General features: G+C 48.4%; 1 protein-coding gene across 1 annotated transcript; it reads left to right on the top strand.

Moving 5' to 3' along the window:
• The first annotated feature begins 717 nt into the window (after positions 1-717).
• Positions 718-10,675, top strand: ZMYND19 (zinc finger MYND-type containing 19). Its single transcript, XM_018074276.2, has 4 exons — positions 718-820; positions 5,582-5,722; positions 6,668-6,848; positions 8,855-10,675. Exons 1-4 carry the CDS (start codon positions 720-722, stop codon positions 8,996-8,998), a joined length of 567 nt encoding a protein of 188 aa, XP_017929765.1. The 5' UTR covers positions 718-719; the 3' UTR covers positions 8,999-10,675.
• The last annotated feature ends 2,994 nt before the right edge of the window (positions 10,676-13,669 follow it).

The raw sequence follows: 13,669 nt of genomic DNA, 5'->3' as shown, positions 1-13,669 counted from the left end.
TGAGTGGATTCTACCAAGGCTTTGAAAGAGAAAGAGAATGATTAAAAAAACCTTCTATAACTGGGGTGTTATTGGAGGAGGGACCATCTCTTACCGAGTTCCTCAGTGCAGTGAGTGCTTTGGGGCTGCTCTGAGGAGTTGTAGGAGCTGTGACCACCCTGTTTGCCCCTTCCTCCTCTCTGGTGGCTGCTGTGTCACTGGTAGTGGTGACACACTGGGACTGTCCAAAACTGGTGAAGTCCTTGCTGCAGTTTATGAGCATTGGCACCAACACCGTGTTGTGGAGGGGAGAAACAAAGGGCAGGACCCCATTTCTCTGGCCCCCCTGATGGGGTGGGTGTAGGGCCACACTGAAAACAAAGCCCTGGTGGCTCTGCAGAGACTCAGTGCCACGGTGGAGCCTGGATCCCATCAAAGATTCCAGTGTGGATCCCGATGTGGATCCCGGCCCCAGGGGCTCAGAACTGGATTGCTGCTGTTCTCTGTCCAGCAGAGATCCAGGATCCAGATCCTGCTGTGCTCAGCTCCTCCCTGCCCTATCCCAGCTCCATCACCCACAGCAGCCTGGTTGGTCCCTTTGGCTTTGGAACAGCTGGAATTCCACCGTGGCCGAGTGACCTGTGGGACACAAGTGTGGAATGCTGGGTCCTTCCCCCATCCCAGGTGCTCTGCTCTGCTGTTGGATGATCTCACAGGCTCTCCCTTCTCCCTAGGCTCGGATGGAAGTGGATGCTGATGGAAATGGTGCTAAAATATTTGCTTATGCTTTCGACAAGAACCGTGGAAGGGGCTCCGGGCGCCTCCTGCACGAGCTGCTCTGGTGGGTACTGGGGAGAGACAAACTGCCAGGGGTCACTGCCCCCAGCTGACCCCCCAGCTGGGGGGGTATTTCTCTGCCTGTGGTGCTTTAAGTCCTCTCAGGAGGGTTGGAAACCAGAGATCTGTTATAACTTGGTTTGCCCTGAGTCCTCACACAGCACAGCCTGTAAAGCCTCACAGGCAGGGAGAGCAGTGAGAGGTGAGTGTGGGTCACAGAACTGGCTACATCTGAGAAATGCTGCTCAAACTGCAGCTTTGAGAGGGAGCAGGGGATGGCTCCACCTAACAGGTGAACACAAACACACTGGGGGTTTGTTGTGGGTTGGTTTTTTTCTGTCCAGTGAGAATTGGCAGAGCCCTGGAGAGAGGGGACCTTCTGATAAGGGAAAACTTTGGGGTGTTTTGTGTGGCTTTCTGCAAAGCTGCCTGAAGTGGTGCTGCTGATGGTTCATGTCTTATTTTCCATATTCTCCATATCATTGCTTGGAATCCCTCATGACTGCTCATGAATTTCGGGGGGCAACTTCCTCCCTTGTGAGAGCAGCTCACCCCCAGAGCTGATATTTTGCTCTTTCTAGGTGTGAGTTTGGCAGATTCTCTCTGCTAAGGAGAACAGTTACTTCTTTTAAAACCCTTTTTTTTAAAAAAATTGAGCATGTTTTCTATTCACTTCCATAAACTATCTTAGAAGTCACAGTGCTCAGAATGTGGCTGTGCTTTCTTTACCATTCCAAGTTACCTTTTATCCCCCAAACCAGGCTTGGAGGGAGACAGGAAGGATATGAGACTATTATTATTATTTACAATCTGCTCATTAAATATGGATTTTAACCTGCTTCTGTTAATGTTTAATCTTGTTGCACACATAACTTGGGTGAAATGATGAAGTTGGCTGCAGCACGCGGAGTAAATCACTGACAGCCACTGCTGTGAACCTCACACACTAATAATTGTGAGAAGCACTAAACAGCACCTTAAAATTATTCAGGCTGATGGTTGAAGGCTGTGCAGGTGATGACAGTCCAGCTGTTTGCTCATGACACAGCCCAGTCATTGCCTCTTCTGCTTTGTTTTACTCAAATTGGGAAATAATTCAAATGTATTCAGTTAGGAAATTCAAATTGTGTCACTGGAGCGTGTGCTGGGCTTAAAAATGAGGGGTTGTGTGTAATGGGGATTTTGGAGGGGCACAGAGCTGGGGGCTCAGCTGCCAGGCAAGTGGAGCTGCACTTCTGAAGCTGCAAAGTCAAATTTTTCTAGAAAATATGAAATATTTCAGCTGTTTCTGTAGATTCAGTTTGGTCCCTTCCATCTTTAATCACAGCCCAACGTCCTGCAGGTCAGTGACTGAGTCCCCAGTGGTGTTTGGCTGCAGGTGCTGTGTAATTCCTGCCCCTCCTGCAGATCAGTTTTACTCACGTGCTCTGAGCACAAACCTGAGCTGGGGAGGGGTGGCAGGTCCTTCCCTTGGTGAGGAGGAGCAGTGCTGGAGGTTTTGGAGCCTGTGAAAGGCAGGAGAGCTGGGCAGTACCAGGCATTGCACTTCCCAGTGCCAGCCTTTACTCCTGGGGTAGCTGGAAAGCAAAGGACATGAATTACTCAGATACAGGTGTGTGATTTCATTGTTCTCTGCACATGGACCCCAAAAAATCCGAAAAACCAACCCACCTGTGTGCCTGTGGTTCAAGATCAGTGAGCAGCAAGTGTTAGATGCAAATAATGCAGATTTTTGATTTTTTTGATTAATTTTCTTTTTAATTTATTAAGCAAATATCTTTGTTTGTGTCATGAGGCCCTTGGGACAGAAAACTTGTAGCTGCTGGAGCTGCAGCTGTGACAGGGACATTCTCCACAAGCCCTCCTGGCCTCTGCAGAGAGGGAGCAGGTGGGAACCAAGAGCTGAAAAATCCCCACATGTGCTGCAATAATTCTTACAGGAAGGACTTCCTGAAAGTTCTTCAGCCTCTCTGGTGCTTGCTGTGTTTTCCACATGGACTTCTGCCTCCCCCAGAGCAGGGTTTGGTGTCCCTGGCTGGGGACCTGCAGGAGCCTGTCATCCTTTGTTCCCTGTGCAGCACCCCCAGCTCGCTGTGCTCTGCTGGGTGCAGAGATGTTCCCTGGGGAACAGCAGCATCAGGAGATTAGTCATGAGTATATCACCAACTGCATGTTCAAAAAGACATCTCAGACCTGATTTCTGGGGTTTTTAGGGTTTTTTTTAGAGCACTTACCATCCTGCTGCCTGAAACCTGCTCTGCTCTGGTTCCTGGAATCGCTGTGTCTGTTCTGAGCTGCTGAAAAACCAGAACAAAAGTCCTGGTTGAAGTGCTTTCCCTGGCATCTTGCAGGAGCTCAGGGAGCATCCTGGATTTGGCACTGCTGGTTCTGGTACCTCAGTCCAGGGGTGTGTTAACACTCACAGCTCACCAGCAAGGCCCAACTTCCACGTTCCCTGTGGCCTTTGTCACCCTTTGTCACCCTTTGTCACCTGGGGCCATGGAAGGGCTGACAGTGATGGAGCTGAGGGTGGTGTCAGACAAGGAGGGGAAGAGGGGCTCGCTGTGGGAGGGAATTTGGTCAGGATTTGCTTTTGGGGGGTTGTGGGTCTGGGCTGTGTAGGAGCAGGGGTAGGTCTGAGCCACTCTGCTGTGAATTCCTGGTGTCAGGGACAGTCTAATCCTCTCTCTTTCCCCAACATTTCTAAACTCTCATTGTCTAATCCATTTAAAAATTATTTCTTAACTTGGTCTTGGACTCCCCTTCCTTTTCCCCCTGCTCAGTTTGCTGTTGTTCTTCTGTCTCCTCTGGGATTCCTTGTTCATATTTATCCCATCTCTCCAGTTGGCACTTTGTCCCAGGCTCAGTGTAAGCACCTGAACTCCTTCCCTGTCTCCATATCTGGCTGATGCTCACCCTCACTTTCCCTCCTGGCACCTGTAACCCTCAGGATTCCTGATTCCCTTTGCCAGACCCTTCACTGGCCTTCAACAACTCAAAAGTAGCTTTTCCTGCCGTGGTTTCCCACTGCCAGAGGGCAGGGTTAGGTGGGATATTGGGAGGAAATTCCTCCCTGTGAGGGGGTGAGGCCCTGGAATGGATTTCCCAGAGGATTCCCCATCCCTGGAAGTGTCCAAGGCCAAGGTGAACAGGGCTTGGAGCATCCTGGGCTAGTGGAAGGTGTCCCTGCCCATGGCAGGAGAGTGGAATGAGGTAAATTTTAAGGTCACTTCCAACCCAAACCAAGTTGTGATTGTGATTCCTCCTTCAGGGCATTTCAGCAGACCCTTTCCATAGTTTGTTTGCTTTTAGGTCTGTGGTTCCTGGTGTTTTTTTCCCCCCAAAAGAAGGATTTTAGTCATTTTACCTTCAAAGGGAAGAGCTGTTCCCTGGAGGCCCAGGAGGTTCCAAGCAGGAGGCTCCAGGCTCTGTCCTTGTGCAGGTCTGTCCTTACAGGAATTGTCCTGTGGGAGCTGGAGCACAAGCTCTGTGTAGGTGCTGCTTGTAGCCTCTCCAAGGGAGTTGGACTCATTAAAACTTTTAGGAGGTTTTGGACCATGTGTGAATATTTTACTCATTAAATTCTAGGAAATTTTGTGACATGTCTGAATTCCAAGTGGTTTTTTTTCCCCCAGGGTATATAATTTAGTTGCATCTGGATGGATTTTGACCAAGGAAACAAAATCCTACATTTTTCATTGTCAGTCACATTGAAATGAGTTTCCCTGTTCTGCTGGGTAATGCTGAGCTCTGTGAAGGGGAAAAAAAAAAAGTGGGAATTTTTGAACTTGGGGAAATATCTCTTTAAAATTGAATGAACTTTTTAAACTGAAATGTTCAGTAAGGGCTGAGCAGGACTCAGTGTCCAGGCTGGGCTTGGGTGCAGCTGGGAGAAGCTGTTGGAAGAGTCTCCTGGGAGGAGGATAACCCTTTGTCCTTGTTCTGCCTGTGCTGGGAAGTTCCTCATGGCATAGCAAACATGTGGAGGCTCAGCTTCTGTCCAGGCTTTACCTTTCAGGTGGGATGGGAATTCCCACAAGAAGTGATAGGGAAACTTGTCCAGGTGTGAAGGTGTTTGAGAGTGAACTTGATGAAACACAGAAAGGAGAGAGGAGAAGAAGGTGGAATGGGAAATGGAGACTGTTAGAAGGCAGTAGGGAGGACTCACCATGCAGCCATCTCCTGGCTAATAGTCCTGCTTTGGGTTTTGGGCAAGTTTCAGGTGTCTCTTGGTCAATTCTGGAGTAATTTCAGACTTTCAACATGTTACACAAAATTAGAGTCTAAAAAGAATTTGCATGCACAGTGAAACCTCTGTCCTGTTGCTTGTTAATGACATTTCTTCATAAAATAATGAGCTCTGTGACTCCACACCAGTGCCAGGATTGCACAAATGTGTCTGATAGAGTTTCCTGTTAAAATAATAAACCAGTATTGGCACCTTTCAAGTCTGCTCTGTGGAACATGGTAATTCCATGGATCTCTTGCAAGTTGTAGTCTCTGGAACTGAGCAATATCTTTCCAGTTACACTCTACCATGAGTGGCTCTTATTCAGCCCATTTATAATGGAAATAACCTGGAACAAGTCCTTTTCTCCTGGGAGGTGCTCTGAAGTAGCCCCTGGAGTCCGTGGGCAGCCCAAGGTGTCCTGGGCCTGTGTTGGTGACAAAATGCAGCATTGCTTTGGAATGGGTGTGATCCTTTATTTTTTGGCTGTGGAGCCTTGGTCACTGCTCATCTTCCAGCTGGTTTTGTCTCCTGCAGGGAGAGGCACCGGGGAGGGATTGCTCCTGGATTTCAGGTGGTGCATCTGAACTCGGTGACCGTGGACAACCGCCTGGACAATCTGCGCCTCGTGCCCTGGGGGTGGAAGCCCAAAGCTGAAGAGATCTCTAGCAAACAAAGGTGTGTCAAAGTCTGCCAGGGGGTTGCCATCATAAAAAATGAAAATATCTTAAATTGTTTCCTTCCTGTAGTGATTTTATCTTGGCAGAGCCTTTTTGATTTGACCTCGGACTCCTTGCACGTCCCTCTGTCTTTGGTGGTGTGTCTGTACTTGCTGTTCCTGCTGTGCAGGACCATCCCACCCTGTGGTGTTATCCCAAGGTCCTGCAGTGCCAGGATCTGTCAGAGCAGTGAACAGGAGGCCTGTGTTCCCTCCCACCCCAGTGCAGTTCTCACTGCCCTGTGCCTCTCATGCTCAGGCACTGCGAGTCCAACACAACCTGTAGCAGCCAGGAGCTGCAAAATGCCTCTGCTTGGAACTGTGAATTGGGGTTGAACAGAGTCAAAGTGAATTCCTGGGCTCAGATCCCATCACCTTTCACCAGCAGGTTGTGGGAGCTTCCTACATCCCATATTTCCTTGATGTTACTCAGCACATCAGACTTAATGTCAGGGTGGATCTGGTTAATTGATGGTGTGACACAGTGGGAGACCACAGGCTCCACATCACACTCTTCTCCTGAAACATTTGCAGTATCCTTAAGATCAGGGTGTTCAGAGCTTATTAAACTGATTTTGAGAAGATGTAGTGAATTACAAATGCTCAGAATGGTTCTGGGAGTACCAGAAACAGCCTTCAAGGCAGAAATGATTCTGACTTGAAGGAAATAATTTTGCACAGAAATAATTTTGCTTGATGCAAATGTTTCTTGGTTGATAATTTTAAACTCTTGGATTTTACACTTAGGCTAAAGTACCCCTAAAAATACCCAATATATGAGCAGTATGTGTAGTCTGAGGCTAAATACAATGTGAACTCTACTTGCTTTATTAATAAATTTGGAATCAGTTTTCCTGTGTGCTTATTATGAGTTCATGTACCAAATTTGTGCTTTTTTTTCCCAGGGAACAAAGTCTGTATTGGCTGGCAATCCAACAGCTCCCTACAGACCCCATAGAAGAGCAGTTTCCTGTCCTGAATGTAACCAGATACTACAATGCTAACGGGGATGTCGTGGAGGAGGAGGAGAACTCCTGCACTTACTATGAATGTCACTACCCCCCATGCACAATGATTGAAAAACAGGTGTGTCCAGAGAGCTGGGAGGGAGCAAGTGAAGCCTTTGTGTCCAGGGATTTATTTGTTCCTTAAAATGTAAGGCTTTGCTTGTGCCACTCAGTTGCTAAAAGCAGTAACCTTTAATCAGGTTTTCTTTGGCCTGAACCTTCAGTCCCTGTGATAATTTTCACTTGGAGGGAATGTAGGTGTGACTTGGAGCAGTGAGTGTTGTTGGGAGGAATGGGGGCTCTGCAGAGTGGACAAAAAGCCACGTGGAAGCTTTTCCAGGGGAGCAGAGCTGGAATGAGTGAGCAGCTGTGTGAGACAGCAGGAAGCATTGTAAGAGGTTTTGGGCAATAGCAGAATCAAAAAATAACCTGATTAACCTTTCTTGAGCAGAGGGGGAATTTGAGTGGCCTTTACTCAGAGGAGAACTGGGAGGAAAGTGAGTTCTGTGCTTTGCTGCAGGTAGATAAAGCAAAATACAGTGAGAAATGAGCTGTCCAGGGGCTGAGCCTCTGTCACACAAATGTCCTTATCTATAAATGAGAGCCTTTCTTGTGATAGCAAATGCTGAGTGGGCTCCAATCACTGAGTTCCACTTTCTGCTTTGGGGAGGGGAATGTTTGCAAAAACCCTCCCGAATTTCCTGTGTTTGACAAAGTGTGAGCTCTGCCTTTTCTTTGGGTCAGAGTACAGAAGCTCACTGGGTAACTCTGTTTGGCAGTGGCTGAGCTTGTGCAGCCCTCCTGATGATTTCTGAATTGAAGGTGTTTGTAGTTCAAAACTCAGGCTGACAAAACAGCAGCATTGTGAGAGCAAGTGTGAAGTGCTCCAATATTTTGTCTGTTGAGCCCATTCCACAAGAGCAACTGTAAAACCTACCAAATGCAGTCCCTTCTAAACCTCCTTGTTCTGTGGCAGTCATGGGGGGAGTTTGTGTTTCATGGAATCCCAGAGTGGTTTGGGTGGGAAGGGAGCTTAAAGGTCACCTCCTTCCCTCCCAGCTGAAGAGCACCTGGGAGGGAGAGTGGTTCCAAAAGCCTGCCCTCAGTTTGGAATGGCAAGGAGCTGAGCTGGCTGAGTGCAGCAGTGGATCCAGAGATTCCTTTCCAGCTCCAAAGCCAGCCAGTCACCAGCATAAGCCTGAGTGCATAACTTATTCCTGGTTAACCCACGTTCTGGGAAGGTTGTTTTAAATAGTGGGTGAATTCCTTAATCAGAATCCCAGACTGATTTGGGTTGGAAGGGACCTTAAAGCTCATCCAGTCCCACCCCCTGCCATGGGCAGGGTCACTTCCACTAGCCCAGGTTGCTCCAAGTCCCATCCAACCTGGCCTTGAACACTTCCAGGGATGGGGCAGCCACAGCTTCTCTGGGGCAACCCTTGGCCAGGGCTCCCCATCCTCACAATGCAGGGAAGGATTTCTTCCCAATACCATTCTAACCACTGGCCTCCTTCAATCCTAAAAGCCAATTCCACCTTGTCCAGTCACCTTGTTTGTGACAACGTGAAAGACTTGATTGTCAGTCTCCTTGGGAATGCTGTGGGGGTTCTCCTTGGGAAGGCTGTGGGGGTTCTCCTTGGGAAGGCTGTGGGGGTTCTTCTTGGGAAGGCTGTGGGGGTTCTTCTTGGGAAGGCTGTGGGGGTTCTCTTTGGGAAGGCTGTGGGGGTTCTCCTTGAGAGTGATGTCAGAGTTGTCCTTGGGAATGCTGTGGGGGTTCTCCTTGGGAATGCTTTAGAAAGGATTCTCCTTGGGAATGCTGTGGGGGTTCCCCTTGGGAATGCTGTGGGGGTTCCCCTTGGGAATGCTGTGGGGGTTCCCCTTGGGAATGCTGTGGGGGATCTCCTTGGGAAGGCTGTGGGGGTTCTCCTTGGGAATGCTGTGGGGTTCCCCTTGGGAATGCTGTGGGGTTCCCCTTGGGAATGCTGTGGGGTTCCCCTTGGGAATGCTGTGGGGGTTCCCCTTGGGAATGCTGTGGGGTTCCCTGGCCCTGGGCAGCCTCTCTGACCGTGTCCTGTGCTCCTGCAGCTGCGTGAGTTCAACATCTGCGGGCGCTGCCAGGTTGCCCGGTACTGCGGGTCGCAGTGCCAGCAGAAGGACTGGCCTGCCCACAAGAAACACTGTCGGGAGAAGAAAAGGACCTTCCAGCAGGAGCTCGGCCCGGAGCGGTGACCGGGTGGCAGAGGCCTCTCAGCAGCAGGATTCCTCCCCAGAGGCATTGGGCTCTTGCTTTTGCACAGTGTGACAGACTGCTTATCCAAGCCAGAGGCACTGAAGACAAACCCTGTGATGCTTGAGCAGAATGGCTGACTGGACTAAGCCAGCTCTGACTGGTGCTGTGGAAAGGGATTGGCTCTGCCCTTCCAGTATTATATTCTCAAGCAAAAAGACTACTGTGGAGGCTCCAGGCAGGAAGCTTCTCATTATTTATATGTTAATACGTTTGTAAACTCATGTACAGTTTTTGTTAGGAATTCTTGATAGCACTCATTAACTGTAATGTTCAGAGGAGAACATGTTGTTGGCCTAAAAGTTTAAAAAAAAGAAAAAAAAAAAAAGAAAAAAAGTCATGTAGCAAAAGCTTTTTCCTCCCATGTGGCAGAAGTGTCTGTGGCAGTGCCAGGGCCGGCGGGCAGACCCGGCGTCAGCACTTACTCTGGAGAACTCTGCATGGAAGTTCTATTGGCAAAACAAACAAACAAACAAAAAAAAGAGCAAACAAAGTAAAGGTTGGAATGAATCCTTGTCTGCTCTCTGGCTTTCTCCCGTTCCCTTCCAGCTGCTGGCGGAGCACAGTCACACTGGATGTTGGAATTCCCTGCGGGGTGGGAAGCAGTGCCCCAGGAGCTGGTGTGGGCTGTAGGGACCATCTGGGATGTGTGTTCAGGCAGCTGCAGCCTCAGAGGGGCTGCTGGAGATGGGCCTTGGAGCAGCCAGGATTTGGAAAGCTCCATCAGCTTTCTGTTCCCAAACCTTTGTACCTGAAGCAGCTGTGGGGAAGCTCAGGCAGCAGCTGGGTGGGGATGTGGTGCCCTCGTGGCTTCCCTGTGAGCACAGCAGATACTCCAGTCATGTGCAGAGATGTTTCAATGAACTACTATTTAATAATTTGAGTTATTTATTAATTTTTTAAAGAGTTGTCATCAGTCCAAGAATCACTTTTTGATATTTTTTGTTTTTAATGTGTTAATGAGTACAAATAGTCTGGGAGGAGGATTTCCCTTGCAGAGCACATGCCTATTTTTCTTTTCATGACTTATCTGAAAGCTTTTTTCTTTTTCATTTTTGCCTTAGAAATATAAGGTCCATCAACTGAATTTTCTGAAGAACTAAATGGGTAATTTAGTGCCAGGTGTTAGTCTTGCTTCACAGTAGAAGAATGTGAGCTGCTGAGTGCTTAATGCAGAGCCTTTCTTGGAGTGCTTGGTGAAAGTTTTTTTGTAAAAGCCGTTTAGAATTTCCATTTTTCAATCAGGATTCACTTTGCTACTTCATGTTGCAGTGTTGGTCTTGCTTGTATTCAATTTGTTAGAAAATTGAACTGCTGTGGACTTCCAATATTACATTCTGTTTCTAATATCTGCACAGGAAGTTCTGAATTATTAACATTTGGGTGGGTTTTCATTCTTTGGCTTTAAGTTTCTTAGGAAATAACAAAGAACTTCTGAAACTTCCTGCTGGAAGTTCACTTTCAGGCACTTGGTCAAGTTGCCACTCTTAAATCATGGTTGTACTGTAATTTTTCTGTTCAGGAAGCCCAAAATGCCCTTCATTATGAAGAAGTCAAGCAGGACCTACTCAAATTTTCCTGTAACGGGTGATTTATTTTTTTTTTAAGGAAACATTCAGTTCTTTGCTTTAAATGAACTGTTTTGCTGAATATACAATGAGACACAAGGAATATTTTTTTATATGAGGCAATCCATTGAAAAGGGCAGAAGTATTGCCTTTTTTTTCTTTTCCTTGCCTGTTTAAAAGGCTGCTATTTGTCCTGCCAGTTTTCCATTTTATTACCAGGCATCATGTTTAGCAAAATGAAGTGCAGTCTTTAAACACTTTGAGCAGGGAAAAGTTAGTGCTGATGTTTGTGATGTGGCTGCAGTGAGGATGAGGACAGGCTGCAGAGCAAGGCCTGGTGGGGCAGGGGGGAAAGGAGGGAATGAAGGAAGGGATGGGACTCAAAGGGTTGGACTCAAAGAATCTTCACAGCCAGGATGGTGGGGCTTGGGGAATCCTGATCCCAGGAATGTGGGAGGAAAGGGGTTGGGAGGGTGGGGTGAGGCAGGTGGGGAGGGAAGATGCCCACGGGGTTAGAGGGCTGTGAACATCCCAAAGGAAAGAAACAATTGCCCAAACACCCTGCAGAGTGAAATAACACAGGTTCTGACCTCAGTGTGGGATGTTTGACTCCAGACTGTCCTTGTGCCAGAGCAGGGAAGTGGCCCCAGGGATTTTGACTCTTGGAAAAGACCTGGGGACTGCAATAAGGATGTCCCTGCCTGCACAGCAGGTCCCTGATGGAAGTGGGAAGGTGTGTGATCAATGATTGTGGCAGATCTTTGACCCTCTGTAAGGAGGGTCAAAAAGAGACTTCAGTGTGGCAGCTCCACTTCCTAACTCTGTTTTTTCAGAGGATGGAGCTCCTGTAAAGGACCTCCTTTCCCTCAGAGAATCCAGGCTGACAGGGATGTCTCTGTATGGGCAAGTATTTAAAAAGCTCAGGTTGGGGTCTGTGGTTGTATCTGGGAGCAGGCCTGGGCACTTCTGATAAAGATGACTTTCCAAGGACCTGCTCCTGATGGAGATTCTTCATCCAAGATGTTTCCTGCAGGAAAATCTGGTAAATCCAGCTCAGGCTGGGAGGATGCAGCATTCCTGATGCTGGCTGTAACAGAGGGGTGCAAGCCCCTGGTAAACACACCCTGAAATGTTGGTACAGGTACCCCCCAGGGCTCCTTATCCAAGTAGGATGGTGTTGCCAATTCCAAACATTCAGAAGTCACAATGGAAAATCCTGGCTGGCTTAAGGGACACAAAATTATAATGTATTGTTTGCCTTCTGCTATTTGAACCTTGGATACACCCATTGGGTTACTGTCTCAGGTTTTTCTCTGTGATTTAATTTAAGTGAAACTGGTGAAGGTAAAAGGAGCAGCTGAGAGACTTAAATGCTTGTGGGGGGCATGGAGATGGTGTGAGACACCACAGAGGGGCCAGGAGCAAAGCTTCACCACCCTGCAAAACAGCACTGAGGGGACAAAAAGAGGTTGGTGTGATTAAACAGCAACTTCTTACTCAGAGTAAGAAGAAATCCTTTATAAATTGAGCATATGTTCAAATGAAAAAGACGGAAATGAGACTTGGCAGGTAAAATGTGGAAAATGAGAAAAAAACCCCCCAAAATAATGCAAAGAAAAGTGGAATACAAAGAACATTCAAGTCATAAAACTTGCATGTATAGTTTTGAAAAGATCAGGGGCAGGGGCACTGCTGGAGTCAGACGTGATGCACAGTAAAGGCCAGGGCTGACCTGGAGATGAAAGTCTCAGGGGAAGGAAATCAGTGAATCGTTTGCAAATGTTCCCTGTGAGAGAGCTGGGGGAGTTCACACAGGAATACTTCCATATGGAGAACTCCACAGAGAATCTGTTCAGAACAGAAGTGCTTTGGGAAGAGATTAAAGTTCAGCTGAAATGAGCAGTAACAAGTTGCCAGGACCAGCCGGTGCCACCTGCAGCTCTGGGGGAGCTCAGGGGTGAATAAACTGAGCTCCCAGCTGGGCTGGTGACCTGTCCCTTGGCACAGTGTCACAGCAAAGGGCACAGCAGCTCCTGGAAGGGGTTTCAAACTCCAGCCACCTGCACTTAGCAAATTCCTAGATGTGATGTAGCACCAGTGGCTGAATATTGGGTGGGTTTTGTACAGGGAGGTTGTGCTTCAAAACTGCTGGAATTGTTTCAGTAGCATCAACGAGCAGGGAAAAGGGGATTTGAGTATTACAAGTCTGCTTGAACTTCCAAAATGCACTTAATCCTGACTTTGCTCAAGGCACTTGAGGGAAAAAAAACCCTGCTGATGGAAAAGGGGGAATGACATATGGACAAACAACTGTTTAAAAGATGGGAAAGGAATAGTTGAAGGAAGGGGTTTTTTTTAGTGGAGGGAAGTGAACAGTTGGATGCCCAATATATTAAAAAATAATTGGGAAAAGTAATGAGTGAGGAAGGTGACAACATCCACTGAGCAAGCTATTCGGTGTCATAACATAATAAAGGCTGAGTGAAGAATTGCAGAAGGATGTTATGAGGCAGACTGGCAGATGAAATTCAGCGTCAATAAATGTAGTGTTGGTTATGGGAAAACACCAAAAGGAAAGGCCTTGGCTGTTTTCACTCAGCAATGACACCTCTGGGTTGGGAAACACCCCTGCGGGAATTTCCTCCTGGGGAGCAGCAGCAATCCAGGCTCCAGGGGAGGCCGGGGGAGCAGAGCCCAGCGCGGGTGTGAATTGCGGGGTGTGCTGCATCCCGGGCGTGCAGGACCCATCCTCCGTCTGGGAGAGGAGCGGGGGAAAGGCTCGGGGCAAGGCTCGGGGCAAGGCTCGGGGCAGGGGGTGCGATCCCTCCGTGCTCCAACAGCTGCAGCGAGGGCACAGCGATGTGTCTGCTCTGCGGAGCGGGGAGCGCCGGGGGCTGGGGAAGGGCTCCGGGATGCAGGGGGAGGATGCCGAGGGAAGGCTGGCCATGGTTCTTTCTCGTGAGCAGCTGCCGGGTTGCGAACAGCGATCCCGCACCGGCGGGGGCTTGAGCTGCATCCCCTTCCCTGGGGAGGCGCGTTGGGAGG

Source organism: Manacus vitellinus, unplaced genomic scaffold (genome assembly GCF_001715985.3).
Source record: "Manacus vitellinus isolate BGI_N305 unplaced genomic scaffold, ASM171598v3 scaffold_27_pilon, whole genome shotgun sequence".
Lineage (NCBI taxonomy): Eukaryota > Metazoa > Chordata > Aves > Passeriformes > Pipridae > Manacus > Manacus vitellinus.
The sequence above is the reverse complement of the archived record's forward strand: the minus strand, read 5'-3'. Positions and strand labels throughout refer to the sequence as shown.